At 41.4% G+C, this 27,353-nt stretch overlaps 1 protein-coding gene across 3 annotated transcripts in view; it reads right to left on the bottom strand.

The window, feature by feature from the left end:
• Window positions 1-1,876: 1,876 nt before the first annotated feature.
• Window positions 1,877-27,353, bottom strand: part of scyl2 (SCY1 like pseudokinase 2) — a 45,973-nt gene continuing 20,496 nt past the window's right edge. Inside the window, exons 6-18 of one of the 3 annotated variants that reach the window (XR_007264042.1) lie at window positions 23,411-23,632; window positions 22,311-22,427; window positions 20,763-20,888; window positions 18,594-18,770; window positions 17,806-17,928; window positions 15,970-16,083; window positions 12,933-13,065; window positions 10,735-10,853; window positions 8,897-8,997; window positions 6,318-6,381; window positions 5,660-6,067; window positions 5,177-5,367; window positions 3,127-3,222 (exon numbers count right to left, since the gene is read on the bottom strand). Coding sequence is in view for 1 of the 3 variants with exons in the window: in XM_048607485.1 (XP_048463442.1) it covers window positions 1,892-2,116; window positions 3,127-3,222; window positions 6,318-6,381; window positions 8,897-8,997; window positions 10,735-10,853; window positions 12,933-13,065; window positions 15,970-16,083; window positions 17,806-17,928; window positions 18,594-18,770; window positions 20,763-20,888; window positions 22,311-22,427; window positions 23,411-23,632 (1,617 nt within the window). In the remaining 2 variants the exon portion in view is untranslated. Of the gene's footprint in view, window positions 2,117-3,126; window positions 3,223-5,176; window positions 5,368-5,659; window positions 6,068-6,317; window positions 6,382-8,896; window positions 8,998-10,734; window positions 10,854-12,932; window positions 13,066-15,969; window positions 16,084-17,805; window positions 17,929-18,593; window positions 18,771-20,762; window positions 20,889-22,310; window positions 22,428-23,410; window positions 23,633-27,353 lie in introns of those variants that run through there. The other 2 variants (XM_048607485.1, XR_007264041.1) reach the window with 2 other exon arrangements.

The raw sequence follows: 27,353 nt of genomic DNA, 5'->3' as shown, positions 1-27,353 counted from the left end.
CATAACAGATCAGGGCTTGTGTTTTAGTTTAATTATCAGAGGGGTTCAGCCATTCTCTGTCATAACACATGTTACTTCAATAAACTGGGAAGCTACAGGGGTTTTGCTAAACTGAATTTTGACTGTCACATATCAAGTAAGGTAGATTCTGTTGAATTCTTTACAGGATTTATTAGCTGTCTTTTAAAAAAATTCACTTAAAATCTGAGTATTGCTGCAAAGGCCTTCTGACTGGAGGTCTGTGATCAGGGGTGTTCCACGAGGATCATTGCTGGAACTTCTGTCATTTGTAATATACATAAATAATTTGAATGAAAATGTAGGTGGACTGATTAATAGGTTTGCAGGCTGCATATAAACTGGAGGAGATGTGGATTGTGGGGGAGATTACCAAATGATGCTGCAGGATACACAACAGCCAAAAAGCTGGACAGAGAAATGGCAGATGGAGCTTAATCTTGACCAGTGTGAGGTGATGCATTTTGGAGGTCAAATGCAAGAGGAAAAAGCAGAACTCTGAGGAGCATTGCTCTATATAGAGAGATCTTGGGGTGAAAATCCATAGCTTCCTCAAAGTGGCAACATAAGTGGATAAGTTGGTAAAGAGTGCTTATGGCAAAGTTGCCTTAATTGATCAGGGCATTGAGTATAAAAGTCAGTAAGTCATGTTGCAGCTGCATAGAACTTTAGTTCGGCCATGTTTGGAATGCTGTGCATGGTTCTGGTCACCACACAATAGGAAGACTATGGACCCTTTGGGCAGGGTTCAAAAGAGGTTTATCACAATGTTGCCTGGAATTTGGTGTATTAGCTCTAGGGAGAGGTCGGACAAACTTTGATTGTTTTTGCTAAAGTGTCAGAGGCTGAGGGGTGACTTGATAGAAGTATATAAAATTATGAGAGGCATGGATAAGGTGGATGGTCGCAGAGTCTTTTTCCCAGAGTGAAAATGTCAAATACTGGGGCGGGGGGGGGGGGGCACATAGGTTTAAGGTGTGAGGGGGAAAGTTTAAACGAGATGTGCAAGGCAAATGTTTTTACTCAGAGGGTGGTCGGTACCTGGACCATGCTCACAGCAGAAGTGGTAGAAGCAGATACGATAGCAAAGTTTAAGAAACATTTAGACAAATACACGAACAGGCAGGGAATACAGGGATACAGACCATGTGCAGGCAGATGGGATTATTTAGAATGTCAACATGGTCGGCACAGACATGGTGGACCAAAGAGCCTGTTCGTGTGCTGTACTGTTCTTATATTCCTATACAACTCAGAGGCTTGCTGGGCCACTTCAGAGAGCAGTTAAGAATCAACGATATTTCTGTGAGTCTGGAGTCACACATAGCAAGAATGGCTCTGGATAGCTTCATGAAAGGGTGAAAGGTTCATGAGTGAACCAGGTGGATTTTTACAACAATCCTGTAGTTCCACTGCCACTATTACAGATAATGCCTTTTTATTCCAGATTTTATTAATTGAATTTAAATTGTGCAGCTGCACTGGTGGGCTTTGAATACATGTTTCTAAATCAATTGTCCAGGCACTAGGCTCACTAGGCCAGTAAGATAACCATGATTCTACCATATCTGAAGATTACATTTTTATGATGATACACAATTTCATAAACCTTTTCACATTTCTCTCTGAAGATTCAAAGTGGTGCATTCATTGCTTTAAGGATGTTAACTTGTACAAACTAAGCAAAGCATTTTGCATAAAAATAAGTGCTGGAGAAACTCGGGGGACCACATTTGTGGATAAAGAAACAAAAAGTTAACACGCTTCAGAAGAGCTGGACTTGAAACATGAACTCCGTTTCTCTCTCCAGATGTTGCCAGACCTGCTGAGCTTCCCCAGCACTTCATTTTTATTTCAGATAATCCACAGTATTCTAGGTCTTTCCAAGTATTTTTTTAAATGAATACACAGACAAATAAGACAACAGTGAGGTCACTGACATACTCCCGAGTGTTAAGTCAGCTTGGCAGACACAAACCTGCTTGCTTGGAGCTGAAACTTTAACAGACTTTGGAGCAAGAGGTTGCTGATTTCGAAGTTTCTGAGCCTGTTCCTGCTCTTTGGCCAGTCGCTGTTTCTCTTCCAATGTAAGAGAAGTCTGGTTACAGGGAAAAAATATTTTTAAGATTGTTTCACAGAACCATTGAATTTTATAGCTCAGAAAGTGGCCATTTGGATCCCACATCTATGCTTATGCTCTGAAAGAATGGTAATTTCCCTTCAGAAAACTGCTATTCAAATGATTGGCCCACTTCTTAAAAATACAGAATCATGCATTACAGCAATCCTATATATCTGTTCAACTCTCTGATAACTAGCCTGCTGCTCTTTTCTGAAAGGCCTACAGATTTTATTATTAAAACATATAAAACAGATTGAAACGTTTCTAGTCTATGTACATTCCATCTGATTGTTCTTCAGAGGTGTCATAATTTAGCATCAATTCTAATGCATGAGGAAAAGCAAAATCTGCAGATGTTAGAGATTTTGAATAAAAAGTGAAGAAACTCAGCAGGTTGGGCAGCATCTGTGGAGAAAGAAAGAGTTAGCATTTCAAGTCGTCAGGAAGCAGGGTCATACTGGACTTGAAACTTTAACTCTGTTTCTCACTCCACAGATTCTGCCAGACCTGCTGAGTTTCTCAAACACTTTTTTTCATTCCAAATCTCTAGCAAATGGGCTTGTGGTTGGATGAGATGGGTGGGGTGGGGGGTATAGTGGGGGCAAAAGAAGAACCATGTCAGGATGGCTCTTTGCCAGAGTCCAGGGTCCAAGGGGCTTCTCAGGGCAATTAGGGGTCGAAAGAACCTTGTATCTGGGTCTGAGTCACTGGACTAGAAATAATAACTTTTTTTTGCTTCACAGATTCTGCCAGATCTTGTTGCCAGGGGCCTGCCAGCATTTTTAATTGGATTGGGCTCCCTGAAGCAGCTCTTAATTAATCACTTCCACAAAAATCACATTTGATGCCCAGCCACAGCCAACTCCAGCTCTCTGACCCAGAGTTGAAGTCAATGTCAGGATCATTACCCAACTGGGGAAATCCAGTGAGCCCCACACTAATGAAGGGCTAAATAGGGTGTACATCGAGCTTCAAGTACGTCTTACTTTGACTTGCTTCTGTGAATTGGAGACCGATCCATCCTCTTTCTTATTAACTCCTCCACTTACATCCACTCCAAAGCTTGTGAAGATCTTATCAATCTATTTAGCAAAACAGCAGAACAAATGAAGACTACTTGAAGAGAATCATCACGTAGAACACAAATGGAATAAATCAAAGCTGGTTAAGTCAGTCAAAGAATTCCAATAAAGCCTTCTCAGGTTTCAAAATCCTAGAACCTAAAGCATAGACAGTAACCAACCAGGCCACTGTACCTGTGCCATTCTCGCCCCTCAACTTGCACTGCCAAATCTAATTTCATTGCCCTACTCTTCTCAAATTCCAATTAGGATATTTGTTTTCAAAACTTCACCCGATCCTCTTTTAAATGATGTTTTAGTCTCTGCTTCAATGGCTACTTGTGGTAAAGCATTCCAAGCTCAGGATAGAAATATATTTGAACTCTCTACTTGGATTCCTTTAAGAAGCCCTTTATGTCCTTTAGAGAAGGAACTGCCATCCTTACCTGGTCTGGCCTACATGTGACTCCAGACCCACAGCAATGTGGTTGACTCATAACTGCCCTCTGGGCAATTAGGGATGGGCAATAAATACAGTCTAGCCAGCAACACCCACATTCCGTGAATGCATAAAAAGAAGCATTACATTTACTATTCAATCTGATTTGTTATCAGCTAAATCAGTGCTCCTATAGGCAAAGCCCTCATCACCTATGTACAAATTCCAATCTCTTCTTCCCATTCATTCACTATTTGAAATATTCACTTCCGTTGTTCATAATAAATTTTTACAGTCTTGGCAATTAACAAACTAAGAAAACGAAACAAAGAAACAAACACAGCAAATGCTGGAGACTCAAAACATTAACTCTGTTTCTCCCTCCATGGATGTGGCCAGACCTGCTGAGTTTCTCCAGCATTCTGTGTTTGTTTCAGATTTCCAGCATCCGCAGTATTTTGCTTTTATTAAAAGACTTACCTGATATAGCCAGTGAGATTGTTGTGAAAGCTTATCTATGGACTTTGTATTTAATTCATTCACACGATGAGGGCATCGCTGACTAGGCCAGCATTTATTGCCCAGAGGGCAGTTAAGAGTCAACCATATTGCTGTGGGTCTGGAGTCACATGTAGGCCAGACCAGGTAAGGATGGCAGTTTCCTTCCCTAAAGGACGTTAGTGAACCAGATGCATTTTTCCCCAACAATCGACAATGGGTTCATGGTCATTATTGGACTCTTAATTCCAGATTTATATGGAGTTCAAATTTCACCATCTGCTGTGATGGGATTCAAACCCAGGTTCCAGAACAGGACCTGGGTCTCTGGGTTAACAGTGTAGTGATAATACCACCTGGCTGTCGCCTTACCCCAACAGATTAATTTGAGAGTACATGATAAATTTGAGTTTATGGTCAGTTCACAAGCCTGTATTTTTCAAAGAATGACAAAAATGCAATTTAATGTAAAAGGCAGGTCCCATGGATGGGAAAAGTAACATAGATCGTAGTGCCATTGAATGAGAGAACAGAGTGAGACACCAATCAGTCCAATATGCTTATACTGGCTTCTTTGAAGAGTAAGGAACCCTGCTCCGATGTCATAGCCCACGAGATTATTTATCCAATTCTCTTCTCAATATAACTGCTGAATCTGCTTCTATCCTTGAGGTCTTAAGGCACGATTTCACACTTCAGAAATGATAAAAATGACTTCGTAAAATGTGAAAGAATTCAAAACTGCACTGAAATTCACGAGGATACTCCAATATTTAAGGTTCTTCAACTAAACAATGGGTTGTGAACATGAATGAAAAGAGAGACATGTTGTCAAAGCTCTTCCATCTTGCACTCATCAGGACAGACACAAGAACACCAAACTTCAACTATCACAACAATATATATGAGAGGAGAAAACAGTGCTGATTGGTTGGCAAGTTAACTCTGATTGGTTAAGGCATTGCCATGGAGTAAACAGGGGAACTATAAGACAAGCTCTCAGATAATTCAAAAACATTGAATATGTTCAATTCTTACTTGTGTTTCTTGAACTAAACCCAAACAAAACATCTAAGTTAGATCTGACATCACGAATGGGTAGCTCCTGCTGAACAACTCTTAATGTGTGAAGAACTTCACCAACAACCAATCTGTGATAATCAAAGTTATAATCCTGCTCATTTACAGTTGGTAGAAGTGAAATTCATTCATATGCAGGCACCAGTTCTCTGCAAACAAAATAAATATGTTGAGCTTTTATTCACATGACTCTGCATGAATAAGTGCTTTCTGACATCACCCCTGAACAGCTTAGCTCTAATTTTAAGATTATGCCTCCACATTCTGGAGTTGACCCATCAAGAGAAGATTGGGTGGATCAAGAGAGACCATCAGCTCAATCATCATCTTAAGCATCTCTGTGAAATCACCCTTTAATTATCATTGGAAGCACAAGTCTAGTATTTTATGATAAATTGAAATTTTGATGATAAAAACAAATCCTTCTTGCTTGTCAGTTACCTTTCTGAGTCACAATCTTATTTTCAGTTGTTTCCCAGGCAGTTACTACTGGCCACATCACTACCTAGTTAAAACTGTAAAGAGTGTTGTGTTCGCTATTCATGCGTTCAAATATGAGATGGAACAGCCGTCATTGGCGCCTGTCTCCCATTTCCAATCATCTGGAGTTCAGGTTATATTTGGCTCCTTTTGCTGCCTTCTCTTCCTCGGTCAACTCTTTCTTTTGAGTGTCCTGTCTCCTGTATTCCCCTACCAAATGCAGATTTCTTTCCAGGATCCGAACCTACTGGCCCAATGCTTGCTTGAACGCTGTATAGACCACTACATGCTGCTGTGACAGCTGTAACTTCAGTCTCACAATGCAGTTTTCAAAAAACTCCCAGTTCTCGTTAACTTCGCCAAAGGCAGCTGGAGACAAAGACAATTAGTGGGAGATAAAGAAGGATACAGAACGAGGAGGAATTCAAGGGTAGAATAAGGTACCAATTAGTTAAGCAAACTGGAAACAACAAAAAGGACATATGTCAGAAGAACAGAGCTTCCAATAGCTCATCCAAATTTCTGCTGCCCCTATTGTAGCTTGCATCAATCCCAATCACCCTCTACCTGTGGTGCTTGCTGACCATTTTCTGTTTATATTCGAGCACTGTTACCTTACCTGAGTGTCTTGGTTTTCCTTTGATTCAGTAATTTTATTGAACTGGCCAGGTAGATCCAAACTTCTAAAAAGAAGAGACAAAACATCACTATTGTATTGACTAAGAAAGAAATTACAATCATATAGTATCTCTGAGGATGTCAGAATGGTTGAAATGTGCAAGGAAATAATTGTGAATTGTTATGCTGTTCTAATACAGAACACACGAGCTCTAATACACGAGCTAATTTATGCACAGCATGCTCCCAGACATATTAATAATGGCCAGATAGTGTTATAGGGATGCTGCTTGAGGAAAAAGTTGCAAAATCAATATGTTGTTTACTCTTGGATCTGGTCAGCAAAGATAAAAATCCCAGAGTGGATGAGAATACCTTGCTTCTCAGTTTGTGGTCAAAATCTACCATTGAGCGATTTTCTTTTTAATTTAATATTACTTTACAAAATAAAAATAAATCTGAAAATCATAGAACAGAACTCAAAGGGCAACAGTCTGGCTAATTGGTCGTGTGTCAGCTCACTAAAAGAACAATCGATTCGCTACCACTCACCTATTCTTTCCCAATTAAACATGCATCTGCTTACTTTCTAAGTATAGTATTTACTTCCTGCTTGAACGTGATCCTTGCAATTGTATCAACAACCCCTTCAAGCAATGCATTCTAGATCACAGCTTGCTACATCAAATAAATTGTTTCACCTCCCCTCTATATTCTTTTAGCTAATTAAATCTGTGATCCCCAGTTACTAATGCCAGTGGAAACTGTCTTCTCTTATTCTGGAAGAGAGTTAAATATGAGGATGAGAAATTTCAGACACAGACAGGCCATCATCGGCTCTGAAATTGTGCGTCAGGATGAGGGAGGGGAGTACAGAAATGGCGAACAGACAGGATAATCGTGTAAGTTTTTATGAGATGTGCCTGATGCAAAATTGAAAAATATTTTGAATGAATTAATAATTAAAACAAAATAATTTCTCTTACATGTGGTATTCATAGAAAAATGCCTTCAATGCAGTTGGTGAAATTATGTCTATTACAGGGTTAGGGTCTACCTTTAAATATGTCCTTGAAGTAATAAAGCTGATTACCTCCATTAGTGATTTTTTAAACCTGAGACCTAGGTAATGTTCTGGGGATACAGATTCAAATCCTCCCATGGCAAATAGTTCAATTTGAATTAATAAAAATCTTGAGTAGTCAAATGAAGCATGAAACCATCAATCGTCAGAAAAACCCACTTCGTTCACTAATGCATTTCAGGGACTGAAACTGCCAGCCTTACCTGGTCTGGCGTACATGCGACTCCAGAGGCTCCTAACTACCCTCTGGGCAATAAATGCTAGCCTGACCAGTAACGTCCATATCCCATGTGCGAATAAAAACAATTACTCCCTTCTGATCTGAACTGGATGTTGAATCTTTATTACATGCTTAAATGTACCTCTCTGATCTCTGCCAAGATGGACTAAGAATGCACTTGTTCAGATGAGATCAGATTCAAAGTTGTTTTATTTTGCTGGAGGTGAACATAGTGAACAACAAATACAACTGGATTCACCTAGTTCACGCTAAACTTTATGCGCAATAAACAAAATAAAGAAAATATTTGGTCATCTTATTTGGCTAACAAAGTTAACAGCTAACTTTGCTGACAAGCTAAATCTTTCACAACTTTCTGTGTGAAGTCTGCTTGACTCTGTAATTTTTTCTGAACCTATTTGCTTGTCCCTACTGCATTTTGGTTGAAGTCAGTATGTTCAGTCAAACGGGACCAGTGACTCTATAACACGTCAAGTGTCTTATCAATTGTCATCCAAGATTAATGCATTGCTGATTATTTCAGTGTCTGGGGAATAAAATATCACTGTTGAACATGTAGCCATCTTACTTCTTTATCCTTCATTTGTGAGAATACGTGTGAACATACAATTTACAATACTCAGCTCCTCAAGACTGCTCTGCCATTCAATAAGATCATGGCTCATCCCCTCCTATCCCCAGTAACCTTTCATTCCTCCCTGCTTAGCAAGAATCTATCCAGCTTTGCTTCAAAAATTTCAAATGTTTCTGCTCCCATCACCTCTTGAGGAAGAGAGTTCCAAAGAACCTCTGCAAGAAAAATAATTCTCAACTCTGCCCTAAATGGATGACCTCTTATTTTGAAACACAAAACCCCAATTCTAGATTCTCCCACATGGGGAAACATCTTTTCCAAATCCACCCAGTCAAAAAATTGTTTTAATAACCCAATGTTTAAAAGCAACCTTTCTTTCCCTCCCACAAACACTGCAAAAACTGGTCAAAATAATTCTGAAACTCGACATTGCAATTTCTTTATTTACCTTTATTACCAGTTGGAGACACAAGAACGGTTTGGATGGACACAACTACTGCAAAAAGTTTGCCAGGATTTGCTGTTTGCAACTGATATCAGCTTTCTCTCTCTCTCTCTCTCTCTCTCTCTCAAGAGTCCTAGGAGCTCATGTGTAATCAATGTGCCTCATTATTACCCTGTGGCACAAGCAGACTGCAGGCTGTCACGGTGAACACAAAGCATAGCACGCGCACTCATTACCTCTGCTGTTCCAGCATGTGATGTAGCTGTTCCAGTTTAGTCTTGTGCTCAGCCTCCACCTTACTTAACATTTCCTTGATCACTCCCATAAAGGAGTTAAACTATATATTAAAAAAAAGAGAAATCAATGGTTTTTCTTTTGGAAATCATACAAAGAGAAACACGAGAAAAAAAAACAAGACAATTCAGCAATCCTGCGCTGACCATGGGAAGCAGGGGTTGGAGAACCGATGCCAGTGCTATTAGTTCTGTCTCAGGTTGAAGTCCGGTCCAGCAAGATCCCCCACAGGAACATATCCTAAAGAACACGGAGAGCAAAAGAAAATCTATATGGACTAGCCCCTTTGGTGTTAAAAAGAAAATCTTTCTGAAGTCCTTGCTCAAGATGTGGAAGGCTGCAATTTTTTGAAAAATTATGTGCTTATTTTGTTTAAGTTGTAACAAAGACATTCTCTGTAAAAATAACAACCACAAAATAAAGTTCTACAGATGTGAAGAAATTATGGAATACTTTGCCTTCTTGCATATGAAAGCTGTATTTATTAATAATAGTGCATGGTTTAAGGTGACAACTCACTGATGCCAATAAAGTATGGCATAAATTCATAGGCAAGGCCCAACTTGATATTGAAATGAGATATCCAGAGGACTTCTCTCAGCTCAGACATCTTGGTGGGCATATTGAACATTTTAGTGGACGTGTTGCATACATAATTAATTGGGTACAAATCCAGTTGGTTTTTTAACCTTCAAAAAGTAACACATGGTTTACTGCAATGCTTCCTAAACTTTTTCCCACTGTGATCCCATGTGAGGATTTGTTGCAATTCCTGGTGAGAACTGAAAAGTGGGGGCCTGTTAAAGAGAGTGCAGCTGTTGTAACTTGGGTCATAGCTTCACGGCAGCCACTACTGCCACAGAACGTACAACCCCAAACTTTCAGCTCTGGACCCCCCTTAGGATTCCAACTTTTACTTTGGTTTACTGACCTTGTTGAATATTTAAAAGTCCTAAGATATATTAGACACAGCTTAAATAGAATGCTTCAAGGCTTTTTGAAGTGACCAAAGTATTCAATTCATTGCTATTTTATTTTAGAATCTTTGAGCTTATAATCAATAGATACAAAATTCATATGGTTTTAAGAGAAAATCATGAGGGGCATGGATAGGGTAAATAGATAAGGTCTTTTCCCTGGGGTGGGGGAAGTCAAAAACTGAAGGGCATAGGTTTAAGCTGAGAGGGGAAAGATTTAAAAGAGACCTAAGGGGCAACCGTTTCATGTAGAGAACAGTGCATGTATGGAATGAGCTGCCACAAGAAATGGTGGAGGCTGGCACAATTGCAACATTTAAAAGGCATTTGGATGGGTATATGAATAGGGAAAGATTTAGAGGGATATGGGCCAATTGCTGGCAAATGAAACTAGATTTATCTAGGATATCTGGTCAGCATGGACAAGTTGGATCAAAGGGTCCGTTTCCATGCTGTATGTCTCTATGACCCTACAACTCTAAAATGTCTGGAGGAGAGATTCATTTCCATAGCAATTTTATACTGATTCTTTCGAACAGGCAGGGCAGAAGCAGAACTTATCACAAGAGGTTTCTCACCCACCACCTGACCTACACAAATCTTAAATGCCAAGTGTATCACAACTCAACAATAATTAAAACTAAGCACTGCAGGCAAAGGCTAAAAACTGAGGACTTCTGAAACAGGTCGAGTTTTTTTTTACAAACAAGAAAAGCCACGATACATTAATTCTGAAAACATGAAACAAACTGAAAAAAAGACTACTTCCAACAGCATAGAGACAGCAGTAGAGGTGGTCTGACCTGGTTCAGATTCAGATTGTTGTCAATGCTGAGTGGTATAAGGTGTGGTAGCACTTTTGAAGCCAACTGCTCTTTGGTAATTCCCAGCTTCTTGTGGCTAAAAGTACATTTGTAGATACCTGAAAACCAAAAATCAATAAAACATTTGGTAAAACTTACTGTCAAATATTCTTTGTTAGTAGCAAAACCTGCAGCAAGAAGCATAAAAACAGAAAGTAGGAGGAGTAGGCCTGTTGGTCCTTTGAAACTGTTCCACCATTCAATGTGATCATGACTCATCATTGCCACCACCAACCTGCAAGCTCCCCTCCAAGCCACTCGCCATCCTGACTTGGAAAAATATCACGTTCTTTCAGTCAAAATCCTGGACTTCCCTCCCTAATAGCATTGTGGGTCAACCCACAAGTGGACTGCAGCAGTTCAAGAAGGCAGCTCACCGGCACCTTCTCAAGGGCATCAAGGAGTGGGCAATAAATGCTGGCCAGCCATTGATGCCTACATCCCACAACTGAAAAACAAATCCAACTCAGCACCCTATTCCCAATTTCTTCCCAGAATCTTTGATCCCTTTTGCCCTAAGAACTATATCTGTCTCCTTCCTGAAAACATTCATGCTTCGGCCTCAACTGCTTTCTGTGGTAGAGAATTCCACAAGCTCACAACTCTTTGGGTGAAGAAATTTCTCCTCATCTCAGTCCTAAATGGCTTAACCTGTATCCTTAGACTGTGACCATCGGTTCTGGACTCACTGATCATGAGGAATATCCTTTCTGCATTTACCCTGTCTAATCATAGAGTCACAGAGATATACAGAACGGAAACAGACTCTTCAGTCCAACTTGTCCAAGCCGACCGATATCCTATATAAATAGAATCCCATCTGCCAGTATTTGGCCTATATCCCTCTGAACCCTTCCTATTCACATTCCCATCCAGATACCTTTCAAATGTTGGAATCGTACCAGCCTCCACGACTTTCTTCGGCAGCTCATTCCATACATGCACCACCCTCTGTGTGAAAAAGTTGCCCCTTAGGTCCCTTTTTATATATTTCCCCTCTCACCTTAAACCTATACCCTCTAGTTTTGGACTCCCCCACCCCATGGAAAAGACCTTGGCTATTTACCCTAATCATGCCCCTCATGATTTTATAAACCTCCATAAGGTCACCCCTCAGCCTCCGATACTCCAGGGATAATAGCCCCAGTGTATTCAGCCTCTCCCTATATGTAGGGGAGACCACATTGTGAGCATTGTCAGCATTCCCCTCTACATTGGGGAAATGAACCTTCAACTGAGTGACTGCTTTGCAGATCATCTACATTCTGCTCACAAAAAAGACCTTGAGCTACCTGTTGCCTTCCACGTTAACACATCACCCTGCTCCCTGGCCAACTGCGGTGTTCCAGTGAAGCTCAGCACAAGCTGGAAGAACAGCACCTCATTTTCCGCTTGCTGCCCTCTGGACTCAATATAGAGTTCAATAATTTTAGGGTCTGAACTCTCCCATGTCCTAGCCACCTACCCCATACACCAGGCCTTGTTATCACATAGCCTGCCATTACACACTACCTATTGTTTGCCACTAACAGTCTCCATTAACAGCAGTTCACCCTCTTATCCAGATCGTTATTAGCTCCTTGGTCTATCCAACTGCTCTTCTCTCTCTTCGGGCTCTATCCCCACCTTTTGTTTCCTCCCTACCAATCACCTTCCCTATTTTCTGCATATAAACCGACATTTTCCCAGCTACCATCAGTTCTGAGGAAGGGTCACCAGTCCCAAAACATTAACTCTGATTTTTTTCCTTCATAAATGCCGCCAAATCCGCTGAGGTTTTCCAGCAACTTTGGTTTTTGATCCAGAGATAGCAGAGGCGAGTCTCATCCCATTATCCTGGATTGGACTCAAAAATAGATTCCCAGAGATGAACAGTTCTAGGGTATCTAGGTCTTTTAATTGTGAGAATCTCAATAGTGCACCTCATAGGGTTGCAGAGACCTTCTGTAAGTTAATTATTTGTTTCCATGAATTGACAAACAGTCTGTTTCACAATGTTCCTGTGAAGCACCCTGGGGGTTATACTATGTTAAAGACAGTAAACAAACAAAAGTTATTTGGCTGTTACTCAGGTCACCTGAAATTAAGAAACTAACTTTTAGATATAGTATATCATAAATTACTCCAAACAGTCTCACCTAAAATTCCCATGAGAACGGCAGGCTCTCGGGATGGAATCTGCTGCAAGAAAGGAAGGATCTCATCCAGTACAAACCACTTGTCCAGATACTCGAGGAGCTTGCCAAGGCAAACCAGCGAATTTACACGCACCTGTAGTGATTGGAAACAGAATCAAAGACCAGGTAGCAGATTGACATCCAGTAATAAAGTTCAACAATTACTTGTGCCTCATTTGAAAACTTCAGCCAAATTCATTCAAGCTTATCCTGCAGCTAGCAGGTGAGTTGATGAGTGTAGATAGGTCCCAGGTTCAAAGTTCGTCTCAAGCACAAGTGATCTGTATTGAGTTGATGGTGGCTGGTTAACAATTGCAATCAACACCAGTTTAATTTGTGGGAGGGTGGAGGGGCAGTTTAAGGAAAAGCAGAGTTATAGAGGACTGCAGCACAGAAAAACATGCCAGAGATATTCAAGAGAAGTAGACAGCCAGGGCTCTGATTTTCAATCTTTGGATAGTAGCCCGTGCCAAGGTTGTGCACGTTCATGCATATCACCTTCATCAACCAAGCCCACAATTTGGCTGAGCAGTGGTGCCCTTGCAGTTGAATAGTCTGTCAATGGTAATTGCCAAACTATGGCCATATGGGATGGCCAACAAGCTATCACTTGCCCCTGCAAAGTCCCCAGTAAAGGCACATCAAGAAATCGGCAATTAGCCTGAAATATTGTTTCCGTTTTGTAGCCTTTAGTCAGGCAATTTCACAGCAGTACTTGTTAAACAAAGCAGACTGTAACTTGCAAGTTTCTGAAAATGTTGAACCATGTTTCTCATCATAATCTAAGAATCAGCAAAATGACCTAAACCACAGCATGTTGCATTTATAAAGGAATCGTCAAGGCTTCTAAATGCTCATGAATCCCAACTGAATTATAGTCAAACAAGATTGCAGCAAATTGCAATGCTTTACCAATCGCTATTTGGTCAGAAAATAATGTTGATTAGTTCAAGGGTCAATGGGTAGAGGTTTCATTTTTAGTTGTAGAAGTTCTGGGTTCAACTCCCACTCCAGAACAAAAAAGTACCAAGGCCAAGAATGAAGTCAAAAACCGAGGAAATGTTGCACTGCCAGTGGTGCCGGATGAGACGTTAAACCAAGGCCTGTTTGATAGCTCATGTGCATGTTAAAGATATCCTGGCATTTTTTTTTGAACAGCAAAGAATCTCCTTCACTGCCCGGACCAATGTTTATCACTCAACTAAAATCACTTGAAAACAAAAACGATCACCACCACAAGGTTAATGTTGGAGCTTACAACGCATCAACTGGCTATTGCATTTCCTACAATACATCAGTCATTACATTCCAAAAATAGTTAACAGGGTGCAAAGCAATTTGGGATAGCCTAAAATTATGATAGCTGCTATGTAAATATGCAGGAGCCACATAGTTTTTGGGAACAAAAACTAGAATAATGAAAGCTTTGGACAATGTCTGGAGTGCAGAGAACTTACCATGTAACTTGTACAGACTCGAAGGTCAGGAATGTTGTGCTCACTTATTGTTTACAAAAGGTCATGAGGGCTTTGGAAAAGCAGAGCTGTTTAGAGGGGAGAGGTGGTCCCGTATTGGTGAGGTCACTGGACTAATAATACAGAGAGCCAGGCTAATGTTCTGATGTCACAGGCTTCAATCACACCATGGCCGCAAGCGGAAACTGAATTCAATAAAAAAACTGGAATAAAAAGAGCTAGTCTAATGGTGACCATAATCAATTATCATAAAAACCCATCAGACTCACAAATGTCTTTTAGCAAAGAAAGTCTGCTGTCTTTACCTAAAATGAAACAAAGAACTGCAGATGCTGAAGGTCTGAAACAAAAACAGAAATTGCTGACCAAACTCAGCAGATCTGGCGGCATCTGCTGGGAGTTAACATTTCGAGTCTGGTGTCTCTTTATCAGAACTTCTGCCAGAACTGCTGAGTTTCATCATCAATTTCGGTTTTTGTTGCAATCTTACCTGTTCTGGCCTACACGCGACTCCAGACCCACATCAATATGGTTGACTCTTAACTGACCTCTGAGCAATTCAGTATGGGCAATAAATGCTGGTCTAGCCAAGGATGCCTACATCCCACAATTTTTTTTTAAAACGGTGGATTTGTCACTTTTGCGAGATGAAACAGTGGAACGAACCTTCAGCTGAAGATTGCCTAGCAACAGCTTTTAAACTGATCATTTCTGCTTTACCAAAGACTATGCAGTGGTGCAGTTGAAAAGAGACCCCAAAAAGCCTGCAGCTCTCTCTCTAACAGAAAGGAAAATACGTTTAGAGTTATGGAGAGGTTTGCAAAGAAACCGTACTCTCTTGCCCCGCTTTCCCTCCGAGTAAAAAACACTCACATACTCTGAGAACTGAACTGTGAACTCAATGACCTGAGTCTAAGCGACTAGCTACTTGAACCAAGATTGCCCATTGCCCTGTGATTGACAGCAACGTGATCTCAAAGGCAGAGACCGAAAGAATTGAGAGAAAGTCACCTCATTGCATGCTTGTGGTCTGGACTTTTAATACCCAAGATTTTCTTTTTGCCTGTTGTTATTTCCATCTATATTTCTCTGCAGAGCTACATGACCCATCTTGTCTTATCTGTCTGTGATCGTGTGTGTTATTAGGTTTAAAGGTGATATAGTTTAAGTTCGATAGTTACAGTGAATAAATTGTTTTGCCGGTGGTTAAAGATTATGTTAGTTCAAATAAACATGCTTTTGTATTTATTGATGAAATCTGGTGGCAATTTTGTTTTGCCTCAGCTAACAGTAAAAAATAAAGCAACTTAACTACTTTGGTGATTCAATTGGATATTCACGTTTTTGGGTCATCACATTCACATGGACATTTGGGTGAAATAATGGAGCCTCATTATGAGTGCACTTCTTCTGTCAGAGTTTAACAAATACAGGTCTTTTTTTCAATTCACTGCAGTAGGTTGCTAGCTTCATCAAGTTGTTTACCTAAATGACAGTGACTGCAGAAGTACAAGTCCACTTACTGCAAGGGAAGAGGTCTGTAAACTAGCATTCTTAATGCGTGGTATTAAAGAATTCTTCATGGATGGATAATCTACCAAGTTTGCAAACGTGGGAATTATGTTGAGACAGAGTTCCTAAAAGACAAAGAAAATAGCTGAGCACATATTCACAATCATCACAGCAATCACCATTTCATTTTAATGGATGACTGGAATTTAAAAAGTATAAAAACAGTTTATTCTCATGAGCCCAAATACAGTCAAATAAATGAAGCAATCCTGAATTCTGAAGTACGCCTATGCCTCAGACTCTTACTGAAGCACAGCCTGGGCATTTAAGTAACACTGTATCTCTCAATTACACCCCTGCCTGTGAGAGATATGAAACAGGCACCCACATTTGTCTTCTCAGGTGCATTTTGAAAATTCCACAGTTGCTGCTGCGCAGGAACTGAAGGGCTACTTAAGATTTCTTGGTCAATATGTATCCCTTAATTAACAATACTGAAATCAAATTATCCGGTGATCATCACGAGGCTGTTCATGGGAGATGAAAACTGACTGCCAAATTTCCATACATTACAGAAGTGACAATACTTCAAAAGTTCTTTGCTGGTTCTGAAGTATTTTGGAACATCCTGAGGGAATGCAAAGTGCTATTATAAAAGTCATTTCTACTGCTGTTTACTCGATCAAAGTATAACAGAACATTGTCAAAACTTGTGGACTCAGCATTTTTGCAACAGAGAATTCTACATCCAAGCCACCTCTGATGAAATGACACTTGTTCTCCTAACCTCCCTCGACTCTTCATTATAAATTTCTTGCATCTTCTAAATATGTCGTGGGCCACTGGAAACGAATTTTTGCAATGTATACCAGAAGAACGCCTCAGAGAGGACAATGAATAACAAACCTGGAGAACAGGTTGCCAGATTGTGCAATGAAAATCAATTCATTCAACGCCTTCAAGCCAAACTGTTGCTAGACTGTGAAGCAATCGCCTCATACAAAAGGAAGGCTCTGCACATTGTTAATCAGGACCAGAGTGACCCTCTGGATCACTTGAGGGAAGGGAAGAAGAAGCTTCCAAATTTTGGATTGAGTACTTTATCTAGCCTCTTCCAGGAAACGCCACAGCTTCTTGTGAAATGGCAGGTCGTACAGTCAGGGAGATATTAATATTTACATATCAGAAATTGAATCACACAGAATGAAAGAACAAGTGGGTCTTCTTTATGTGTGCCATTAGTCACAGATTCATACAATTCTGAAGATCTCCATGACTTAAATGAGGGAGCTCTATTGAAAAATCACAAATCTTCAATTTTCTTATCAAAACTTTAACCTCTCATTCCTGGCAAACTACACCTATGTTGTATTTATCCAGTGCTTTTACATATTTGCTGAACTGTAGCCTAATAAACATTAGATCCTTTTTTTTAAACATTCTATCCCTTTAAACAAGTAATGTCTACCTTTAATCGGCAGACTGCCTGGTTGCACTTTGACTGGATATTCAGTGTGGATTTACTGCAAATTATAAGTGTAGGTTAAAATAATACTATGCGTTGTATTCATTAGGAATTGGATGCTTGAAAAGGGTAATAGAAGCAGGTTTGATAGCAATCTTTAAAAGAAAATCCGAGATATGCTTGAAAAGTAAGCTTCTACAGGCTCTAGCAGAGGAACCGGTGTAGTTAGCTTTAAATGCTAGCACTGGCATGATTAAATGGGATTTACAATTCAGGTTTTTAAGAAAGACATTATTTATACACATTAAGTGGTAATTGCTGCAGCAAAGAACTTGGTGCCAGGATGCCCCAGATCACTCCATGCCCCTCAATAAGGCTATACCTGAATCTGAATTGATGGTGCTTCTAAGGCCCTGTAAATCATGGGTAAAACTGTGTTCTTGATATCGTCTGGAGGAGTTTTAGTCAACAGCAAATCCATCTTTTGCAAGAAGATCAGCAAAACCTATAGCAACCATGAAAATATGTTAAGAAAAAAAGCAATGTCAAGTGATTAGCTTTCTGCTTCAACACAGAGTAAAGTGCAAGAAAATAAAGAAAAGCAGAAATCTTGTGTAAAATGCAACAGCCAACAGTGCCTCTTGCTTTTATTTTGAAAAATATATACTTAACGATATACATCAAACTCACCATGTTGCTAGCCTGAAGCATGAAAAGCAAAAGGATAATTTACTAACTTGGAACTTGCAACATATAGGAAACAGCATCACAAAAGGTAGGTAAGCATAACATATACCACATAAAAACAATCCATAACAGCTGAAATTCCACACAGACCAAAACACAGCAAGTCTTCACATAAAGCAATATCACAATCAACATGCAGTTGCAAAGTCACAGGACAATTAGGTCTCAGGGGGATGGATGTGAAGCCAATTTTAATCCAAGATCAGTCAACAGTATAAACTGAACGGGTATCATGCGCAAAACCAAATGAAGCCCCTCCATGTACACCCATCAATCATTAAGTTAGAACGATTGTGGGAAAACTGACTACAATTACTCTTGATTATTCAGCTTGCAGATGTTGTTAAACTGCTCAAGTACATGAAAGAAAATACTCCTGTTACTCAAAGCTTTGTGATTTCCCCTGGTCTTGATTTCTGATACCTGAATGGGTTCCTGGAGCCGGAAAACAGGAACAAGGTCTGGGAGAATCAGCCTGACATACTCTTCTTTGGTACACTCTTCAACAATGAGAAGGACATTGGGTAGGACAAAGGGCACCATATCTGGATTCACAAATTCAGATGTCAAGCTTGGCAGAATGCGTTGTATTACAACCCGCTGGAATCAAGAAGGAACAGGATGATGATTAGTACATGTGATACTGCATTAGAATGCAGTGAAACTCATTGAATCAATGGGACAGATTGATAAATATGTCCCTAACACAAATTCTAGTTGGTCTTATCTGTAAATTATACAAAGAACCAAATTAACTGGTTACTAATAGAGGGGGTGAACTTTTGCAGAGATGAAGTGGAGGAACCAGAATTGGGAATGATGACAATTTCCCACAATCGTGCTGCATGTCGGACTGTGACAACAGTTCTGCCTTCGAGCTATTTTGAGGGAGTGTGTACCAGGGGAGTGACAATTACTCATCCATTGCTGACAATAGCTGAAATTAGCCAAGGCTTCTTAGTCAGCACTTTCCAAACTCTCAACCACTTACATCTAGAAGCACAAGGGCAGCAGATGTATGGGAATACCACCATCTGGAAGTTCCCCTCCAACCCACTCATCATCCTGACTTGGAAATATATCGTTGCTCCGTCAGTGTCGCTGGGTCAAAATCCTGGCATTTCACGCACCACACACCTCCATCCTCCCCATGCATTGTGGGTCTACTGACAGCATATGGACTTCAGCAGTTCAAGGCGGCAGTGCACCATCATCTTCTCAAGAGCAACTTGGGATGGGCAATAAATGCTGGCCTAGCCAGTGATGCCCATGTTCAATGGGTGAATTAAAAAAAAAAGATAAGAAGGATAGGTGACAAGTGCACAGCCCTGAGGAGACACAACATTTGTGAACATGGGCTCTGGGTCAATCCCAGAAACTAATACCAGCTGGGACCTGTTGTGAAGGAAATGACTGACTCAGAGGAAGAGAATAGAATTAACATCAAGGTCCATTAAAATTCTTCACGGATGCCTCCACCATCATTGTGCAACCTACATTACAGCATCGAACCCTAGCATTGGGACTGCTGGTCTGTTGATGTCTAGAGGGCCTCCTACAGGCCCTGCAATCTGGAAAGTCCACCTGGCATCCTTAATGGGAAGGAATTCCTGGAGGCAGTCCCACTGCTGGCTTTTCCAGGTTCCCAAACTGCATTTCACATGGATGGTGGGATCGGAAACAGGAATGAAAATCCAACCACCGTCTCTGTGCACATATTTCTCAGTGGCTTTAAAATATTCAAGTTTTAAGGATCACTTACCAAAACCATAAGATAGTCACATCACTAATAATGCAGTTTCTTTAATCTAGTACATGATTGGTGTCCCAGCTTTTCATCTTTGCATATCACTGCTATCATCTAGCAGGGTTCTGGTTCAGGGATGCCTGAGACAAAATGGAACCAGGCAACAGATAATGGTTACACGTTCATTAATTGGCAGAGAAGGTTCAATGGAGTGAATGGCCTACTTCTGCTCTTACATCTTATTGCCTTAGGGTTTTATAATCCCAGTTTTCCTAGTCTTTTTTCATCTGAAGTCCTTCACTGGTGTAATTCTTGTCTACCTCTTGTGCACCTTGTCTGAGTCTTCACGTAACTCCAGTGGGATACAACAGTCCAGCTGAAGTCCAAAATACGTGATTTCCAAAGGTTTACCATAACTTGTTTGGTTTTGTGCCCTATGCCTTATTTACAAAGCCCAGGATCCTGTTTGTTTTCTTTCTTAACACGATCAATTTGTCCTGTAATACTTAAATATTTGACATTGTCAAGTTGTTACTCAATCCGCCTCTGTCTGGAGTTTCTCTCACTTTTTTTCCACTTGTCTTGACATCTTTTTCTACACTTGCCCTATAAATAGTCTTTCAATTCAACCTTGCATTCACCTCAGAAATCTGCATGTTCTAATTTTACTTCAAATTCCAAATGTTTTTTGGTTTTAAAACATTTTTATTTGTGGCATTATCAAATCAAATATGAATAGTAGAGCATGTTACAATGTGCAGTCACACCCCCATGGTTCTCAGCCTCCTGTTCTGAGTGTGCATTTCAATGATAACCATTTCAAGTCATACTTATGACAAACATACCTTTGGAAGCTTTGCCAAGATTTTTGGCAGACCTTTGTAAAACTGTGATTTCTGGAGGTTGTCTCGTTGAAAGAGTGAATCAAAATACTGCAGAGTCATGGCACCTACATCATCAAAAAATGGAATCTGGAAAAAGCAGATATTTCATCAGAAAGGAAATTGTGTACAACTTACCAACACTGAGGTGGCAGTACCAATGTCACACTGCACTGTTGGGGGATCAGTGCTGGAACTTGTGTAGTAGGCTACAAAATTATTTTCTCAAGGGCTCCTTGCTCATTCTCATTAACTCCTTTATTAGGTGACACAGTCAAATAGTAACATTACCTTCAGTATCTGTGGCGATGTACCAGGCATTTGAACACTCTCAGAAGCAGAATTAGAAATATTCATCATCATTAATAATTAACAACTGATCATTAAACTTAAAACCCACAACACACAAGGAAAGCATTGATTCTCTCAATACAGTATTTACTTTAGTACAAAACAACAGCCACTAAATGAGTAACCACATTTTTTTCCAAGTAACTGATACAATTCTACCAACAAAAAAAGCCCATTATTCTAAACACAGCTTCCAAATTTGGTGAGGTCACAGTTAATGCATTTCCATCACAATTCACGAAGCTCCAAGATCTGAACCAGTCAGTTACTATCCATTATACCCCGTTTTGTAACTGTTCTTTCTTGTATGTAGACGAGCTCTCTGGCCCCCATGCAGCCCCACTCTCTGTCTCCCACCAGGCCTTGAAGCTCCCTTCTGTCTCTCACCTCTCAAAGCCTCACTCTCTTTTCCACACACTAGTTTCCTCATACAGCCATTTCCTCAAACCCACTTTACAGGCTCCTCTGTCTTCTCCACTGCCTTTGCAGCACTCTACATGCCCCCAGCATCCTGTGTCCTGCCTGTCTTCCCACAATTGCCTTACAACCTCTCTTGCCTCCCCCTTGCCACCTTGTGGCCTCCAGTCTCCCCTTACCTACTTATAGGCGCCAATTTCCCACATTCCCATTACAGAACTCCGATCTCCCCTCAGCCCTCTTGGATGTACTCCCATTTCTTGCAGCCTCCCTGCTTATCCCCACTACCTTGCTCCTATGCTATAGTCTCTCCACCCCACAGTCACCCTCCTTGCCATTTCTTTGGTTTAACTTACATGGATGACTTTTTTTCCAATCAGACCAGCATCTGGGTGAATTTTCCAACAACCTTTAGGGATTTTCAGTGCACAAATTCACCCATGTATTTTGAGCATTGTCGTGTCGTGCATCTAAAAAAATCCACGGTTGTACTTCAAAGAACAACAGAAGTATTCTCCCAAGTGCTCTGATCAACTTAACTAAACATTATCAACCCGACACCTGCTCAACCATCCTATTGCTGTTTGTGGGAGTGTGCTACCTACCTACATCAATCACTACACTTTTGAATGTAGATCCACAGTTAAAAATACTCCAACTTCTGCACTGGGGTCAGTTATGCAACTGATTGGTAACATGTGGAAGAATTATAATTAAAAGTCATGGACTGTCTTTTTTGTTTACCTTACTCAGCTGGTCAGCATCTGGTCTGACAGTGGGAGTTACATTCAGCAATAATTTCATGTGCTCCCGAACCTCTTCAGGAACCTTCTGCAGTATGTTGGGGCCTAAACGGGTGAGCTGCAGAATTGAAAAGACGTTAATAACTTAAACCTCAAATCAAGAAATAATTGTATTTACACAATACCTCTGATGGTAAAAAAAATCCCATTGCGTCTCACAAAGAGGTGAGAAAATGGGCACCACGCAAAAGGCTTCGTTCAATAGTTAGGATTTGTTGATATATTCAAAGGACAATTGAGGATGGGTCACAGAGCATTCTTTAACCTCCAAATTCAGGCCAGGCCAGCTGGGAAATGGAATCCAAGTGACTGAGAAGGGAGGAGATGGAGATCAAATGTAAAATGAGACACAGATTGATAGATTATGAAGGAATATGGAGCAACGGTAAGTAAATGGATTTAATGCACATCAGTTGTGATCTCATTGAATGACTGAATAGGTTTAAATGGCAGAGTGCCTGCTTCCTGCTGTTTTGAAAGAAGATGGGTCAAGGACATATCTCTCTGGGGCTGCAAAGGAAAAATTGTAGCAGCAGGATGAGTACCCACTGCTAAAGACACTTCGACAATAATTCAACACCAAATAAGGACAATCTCACGAACTAGATAATGGAGAAGCATGGTTTTTGTCGATAGACAGAGGAGAATGAGGAAGGACAGTGCATTAATATCGCACTCACGAAGGATGCTATTTGTCAATGAATGGGGTAGTTCAGCAGTGTGGCAGGAGAGAGATTCAAAGCACCAGGTTGTGAGACATATGTGCATAGATTTCAAGGAGAAAGGAGAGGTGGAGATGGATCTGTATTTGCAAGAACACTGGAATTTTTTTGATGACTGTGGTTTTGACAGGAGTCATGGGTGGTTGGAGGACACCAACTGAAATGTGGGAGCCATTTACAAATATTAGTTAAAGCAGCAAGAGAGGAGTCTGACAATGTGAAACTAGAGCAATGGTCGTGGTTACAGTGAGAACGGGTGGTTACAGTGAGGAAGAGTTTGGCAGTTCACTAGGGAAAAGGGAAGTTTGCAGGACATTACCTGATCTAGCTGTCTGCTGAAACTCTTGAAAATATCCTGCTTGTTGACCTCGAAGATAGGCTTGCCATCATTAAACACAGCAAACATGACAGCTCCTAACGAGTACATATCACTGGCCAGATCACAACTCACTGACAGGATATATTCTGGAGCAACATATTCAGGGTTAGGGAGGCACAAAGGAGGAAGATTTGGGTCCCATTCCTTGCAACTAAATGTAAGCTGTAAAGAGGACAAGCAAAATATTCAATGATTCAATTAAATACAAGTCAAACCTTTTCTTCAAAACAAAGTCATTTATTAAAACCTGTTGTTTCTTTAAATCCAGCAATGTCTCAATATTAAAATTATCCTTGGGTACGAATCTCTCCAAGCTCACCCCTTCCAATCTCTGTAATCTGCTCCAGTGCTACAAGCCTTTAAGAGCTTTTTCTTTCTTATTCTGGTGCATTCCTGATTTTCTTTGCCTCACTACTGGCAGCCACACCTTTCTGTTGCCCAGACCCCAAGCTCTGGAACTTCCTTCCTAAGCATTTTCACTTGACTTTCCTCCTCCAAGTCAACCTTCCAAAACTAAGTCCTTAAAAAGTATGACGTAAATACAATTCATCCAACAGGGAAAATTAACTGACAGTTATTTTAGACCAGAAGATTATAAAAAGATTATCTAAAAAAAAAAATCTGATCAGGAGTAGGCTCTTGGCCCTCAAGCCTGCTCCACAATTCAATAGGATCATGACCGATTTGACATTCCTCACATCCACTTTCCTGCCCTTTCCCTCTAACCTTTGATTGCCCGACTGATCAAAAAACTATTTATCTCAGCCTCAAATATACACAAGGACCCTGTCCCCACAGCTCTCTTTGGCAAGGCGTTCCAAAGACTCTCAGCTCTCTGAGAGAAGAAATTCCTCCTCATCTCAGTCTTGAATTGGCGCACCTTTATTCTTAGACTATGCCCTCTGGTCCTAGACTCTCCCATGTGGGGAAACATCCTCTCAGCATTTACCCTGTGAAGTCTCTTAAGAATCCTATTTGTTTCAATGAGATCACCTCTCATTGTTCTCAGTCTTTTCATTGGGACTGAACCAATTTAGCTTTTGTTTATAAGACAATCCTTCTTACCAGGGATCATCCTAATCAACCTTCTCTGAACTGCTTCCAATAAAACGGGATAACATGGTGAACTGGAGGAACACAGCAGACCAGGCAGCATCAGAGGAGCAGGAAAGTTGCCTTTTCAGGTCGGGACCCTTGATCAGAAATGGGAGGAGGGGAAGGGAGCTCAGAAAGAGAGAGAGGAGTGGTGGGGCTGGGGAAGGCAGGTGGGATGGTGATAGGTGAGTGCAGGTGGGGAGTGGTGGGGATTAGTCAGTGAGGTGGGAGGAGTGGATAGGTGGGAGAGAAGATGGACAGGTCAAGGAGGCTGGGATGAGAGGGAGGGTTGGTCTTGGGATGAGGCGGGGCGTGGGGAGGTTTTGAAACTGGTAAAGTCCACATTTAGGCCATTGGGTTGTCGGCTCCTGAGGCGGAATATGAGGTGCTGCTCCTCCAGTTTCCGGGTGGCGTCATAGTGACACTGGAGGAGGCCCAGGATGGACATGTCACCCAGCGAGTGGGAGGGGGAGTTGAAATGGCTCACAACTGGTAAGTGTTGTTGTTTGTCGTGAACAGAGTGCAGGTGCGCTACAAAGCAGTCTCTGAGCCTCCGCTTGGTCTCACCAATGTAGAGGAGGCCACATCGGGAGCAGTGGATGTAGTAGACCACATTGATAGATATGCTAGTGAAACTCTATCTAATGTGGAAGGTGGTTCACCTGCACATCCATCAATGTGGTCTACTGCATCCACTGCTCCCGATGTGGCCTCCTGTACATCGGTGAGACCAAGGAGAGGACTGGAGACCACTCTGTAGCGCACCTGCGCTCTGTTCACGACAAACAACAACACTTACCAGTTGCGAACCATTTCAACTCCCCCTCCCATTCCTGGGTGACATGTCCATCCTGGGCCTCCTCCAGTGTCACAATGACGCCACCCGCAAACTGGAGGAGCAGCACCTCATATTCCGCCTCAGGAGCCGACAACCCAATGGCCTAAATGTGGACTTTACCAGTTTCAAAATCTCCCCATGCCCCGCCTCATCCCAAGACCAACCCTCCCTCTCATCCCAGCCTCCTTGACCTGTCCATCTTCTCTCCCACCTATCCGCTCCTCCCATCTCACTGACTAATCATATTCTGCCTCGGGAGCTGACAGCCCAATGGCCTAAATGTGGATTTTACCAGTTTCAAAATCTCCCCACCCCCGGCCTCAGCCCATGACCAACCCTCCCTCTCATCCCTGCCTCCTTGACCTGACACAACCTGTCCATCTTCTCTCCCACATATCCGCTCCTCCCACCACTCCCTACCCTGCACTCACCAATCACCTTCCCCTCTACCTTCCCCAGCCTCACCCCTCCTCTCTCTATTTATTTCTGAGCTCCCTTCCCTCTCACTCCATTTCTGAACAAGGGTCCTGACCCGAAACGTCAACTTTCCTGCACCTCTGATGCTGCCTGGCCTGCAGTGTTCCTCCAGTTCACACTGTGTTATCTCTGGCTCCAGCATCTGCAGTTCTTATTATCCCTTCCAATAAAACGGTATCTTTCCTTTCAAATGGGGGCCAAAATTGCTCACAGTACTACCCTTATTGTTTTGTTGCTTTCCAAGCAGTGGTGATAGTTTTGCTTTGTTTTTCTCATCATTTAAAAGCACTCTCCCTTCCAATTAAACTGAGAACAAAAAAATTAAATGCAGCATTATACTGCCGATCACTGAACATTCCGGTGGCAGTTTAGAGGCAGGAGGGCTGTGTCAAGTACTGTGCGCCAATTTGATAATCCAGCTCCACTGTTTGCTCATCTGATTTGTGCTGTGCAAGGATGTGGCCATTTTCACACAGAAGGAAATGCAACAAGACCGGGCAGTTCTTGCAGCATGAGATCAAAGATGTTTGCAGCACAGAAGAAGCCAGTTGAATCATCTTAACACTGCCAGTTCTTTGTGAGAGCAATTAAGAGCCTTAGAGATGTACAACACAGAAACAGACCCTTTGGTCCAACCTGTCCATGCCGACCAGATATCCTAAATTAAACTCGTCCCATTTGCCAGCATTTGGCCTACATCCCTCTAAACCCTTCCTGTTAATATACCCATCCGGATGCTTTTTAAATGTTGTAATTGTACCAGCCGCCACCACTTCTTCTAGCGCTTCATTCCATACATGCACAACCCTCTGCGTGAAAACGGTGCCCTTCAGGTCCTTTTTAAATCATTCCCCTCTCACCTTAAACCTATTCCCTCTACTTTTAGACTCCCCTACCCTGGGGAAATGACCTGACTATTCAACCTATCCTTGCCCTTCATTATTTTATAAACCTCTATAAAGGTCAGCCCTCAGCCTCTGACGCTCCAGGGAAAATAGTCCCAGTCTATTCAACCTCTCCTTATGGCTCAAACCCTCCAACCCTGGCAATATCCTTGTAAATCTTTTCTGAACACTGCCAAATTTCACAACATCTTTCCTACCGCAGGTAGGCCAGAATTGCACATAGTATTCCAAAAGTGGCCTAATCAATGGCCTGTACAGCCAAAACATGACCGCCCAACTCATTTTGAAAACAAATATTGATCTACCCCTCCTCACAGCCCTATAAGTCCTTTGCTTCAGAAATTTATCAAGTCTTCACTTCCAGATGCTTTATCTACTCCCTGTGCCTAAACATTCCACACCCACCTGCAGAACTATGTCTTTCCACTTAGTAACAACTGTAAATCCATCATTCATCACTGACACCCTACATTGAAAAAATAGTTCTAGCTTTACTGATCCCACCAAAATCTACTACGCCACTTCGACAATTTCTATTAAATTTCCTCTTACCCTTTCTTCTCCAATG

Source organism: Rhincodon typus, chromosome 18 (assembly GCF_021869965.1).
Source record: "Rhincodon typus isolate 14 chromosome 18, sRhiTyp1.1, whole genome shotgun sequence".
NCBI classification, from domain to species: Eukaryota; Metazoa; Chordata; class Chondrichthyes; order Orectolobiformes; family Rhincodontidae; genus Rhincodon; species Rhincodon typus.
This window is presented reverse-complemented; position numbering and strand designations above follow the sequence as displayed.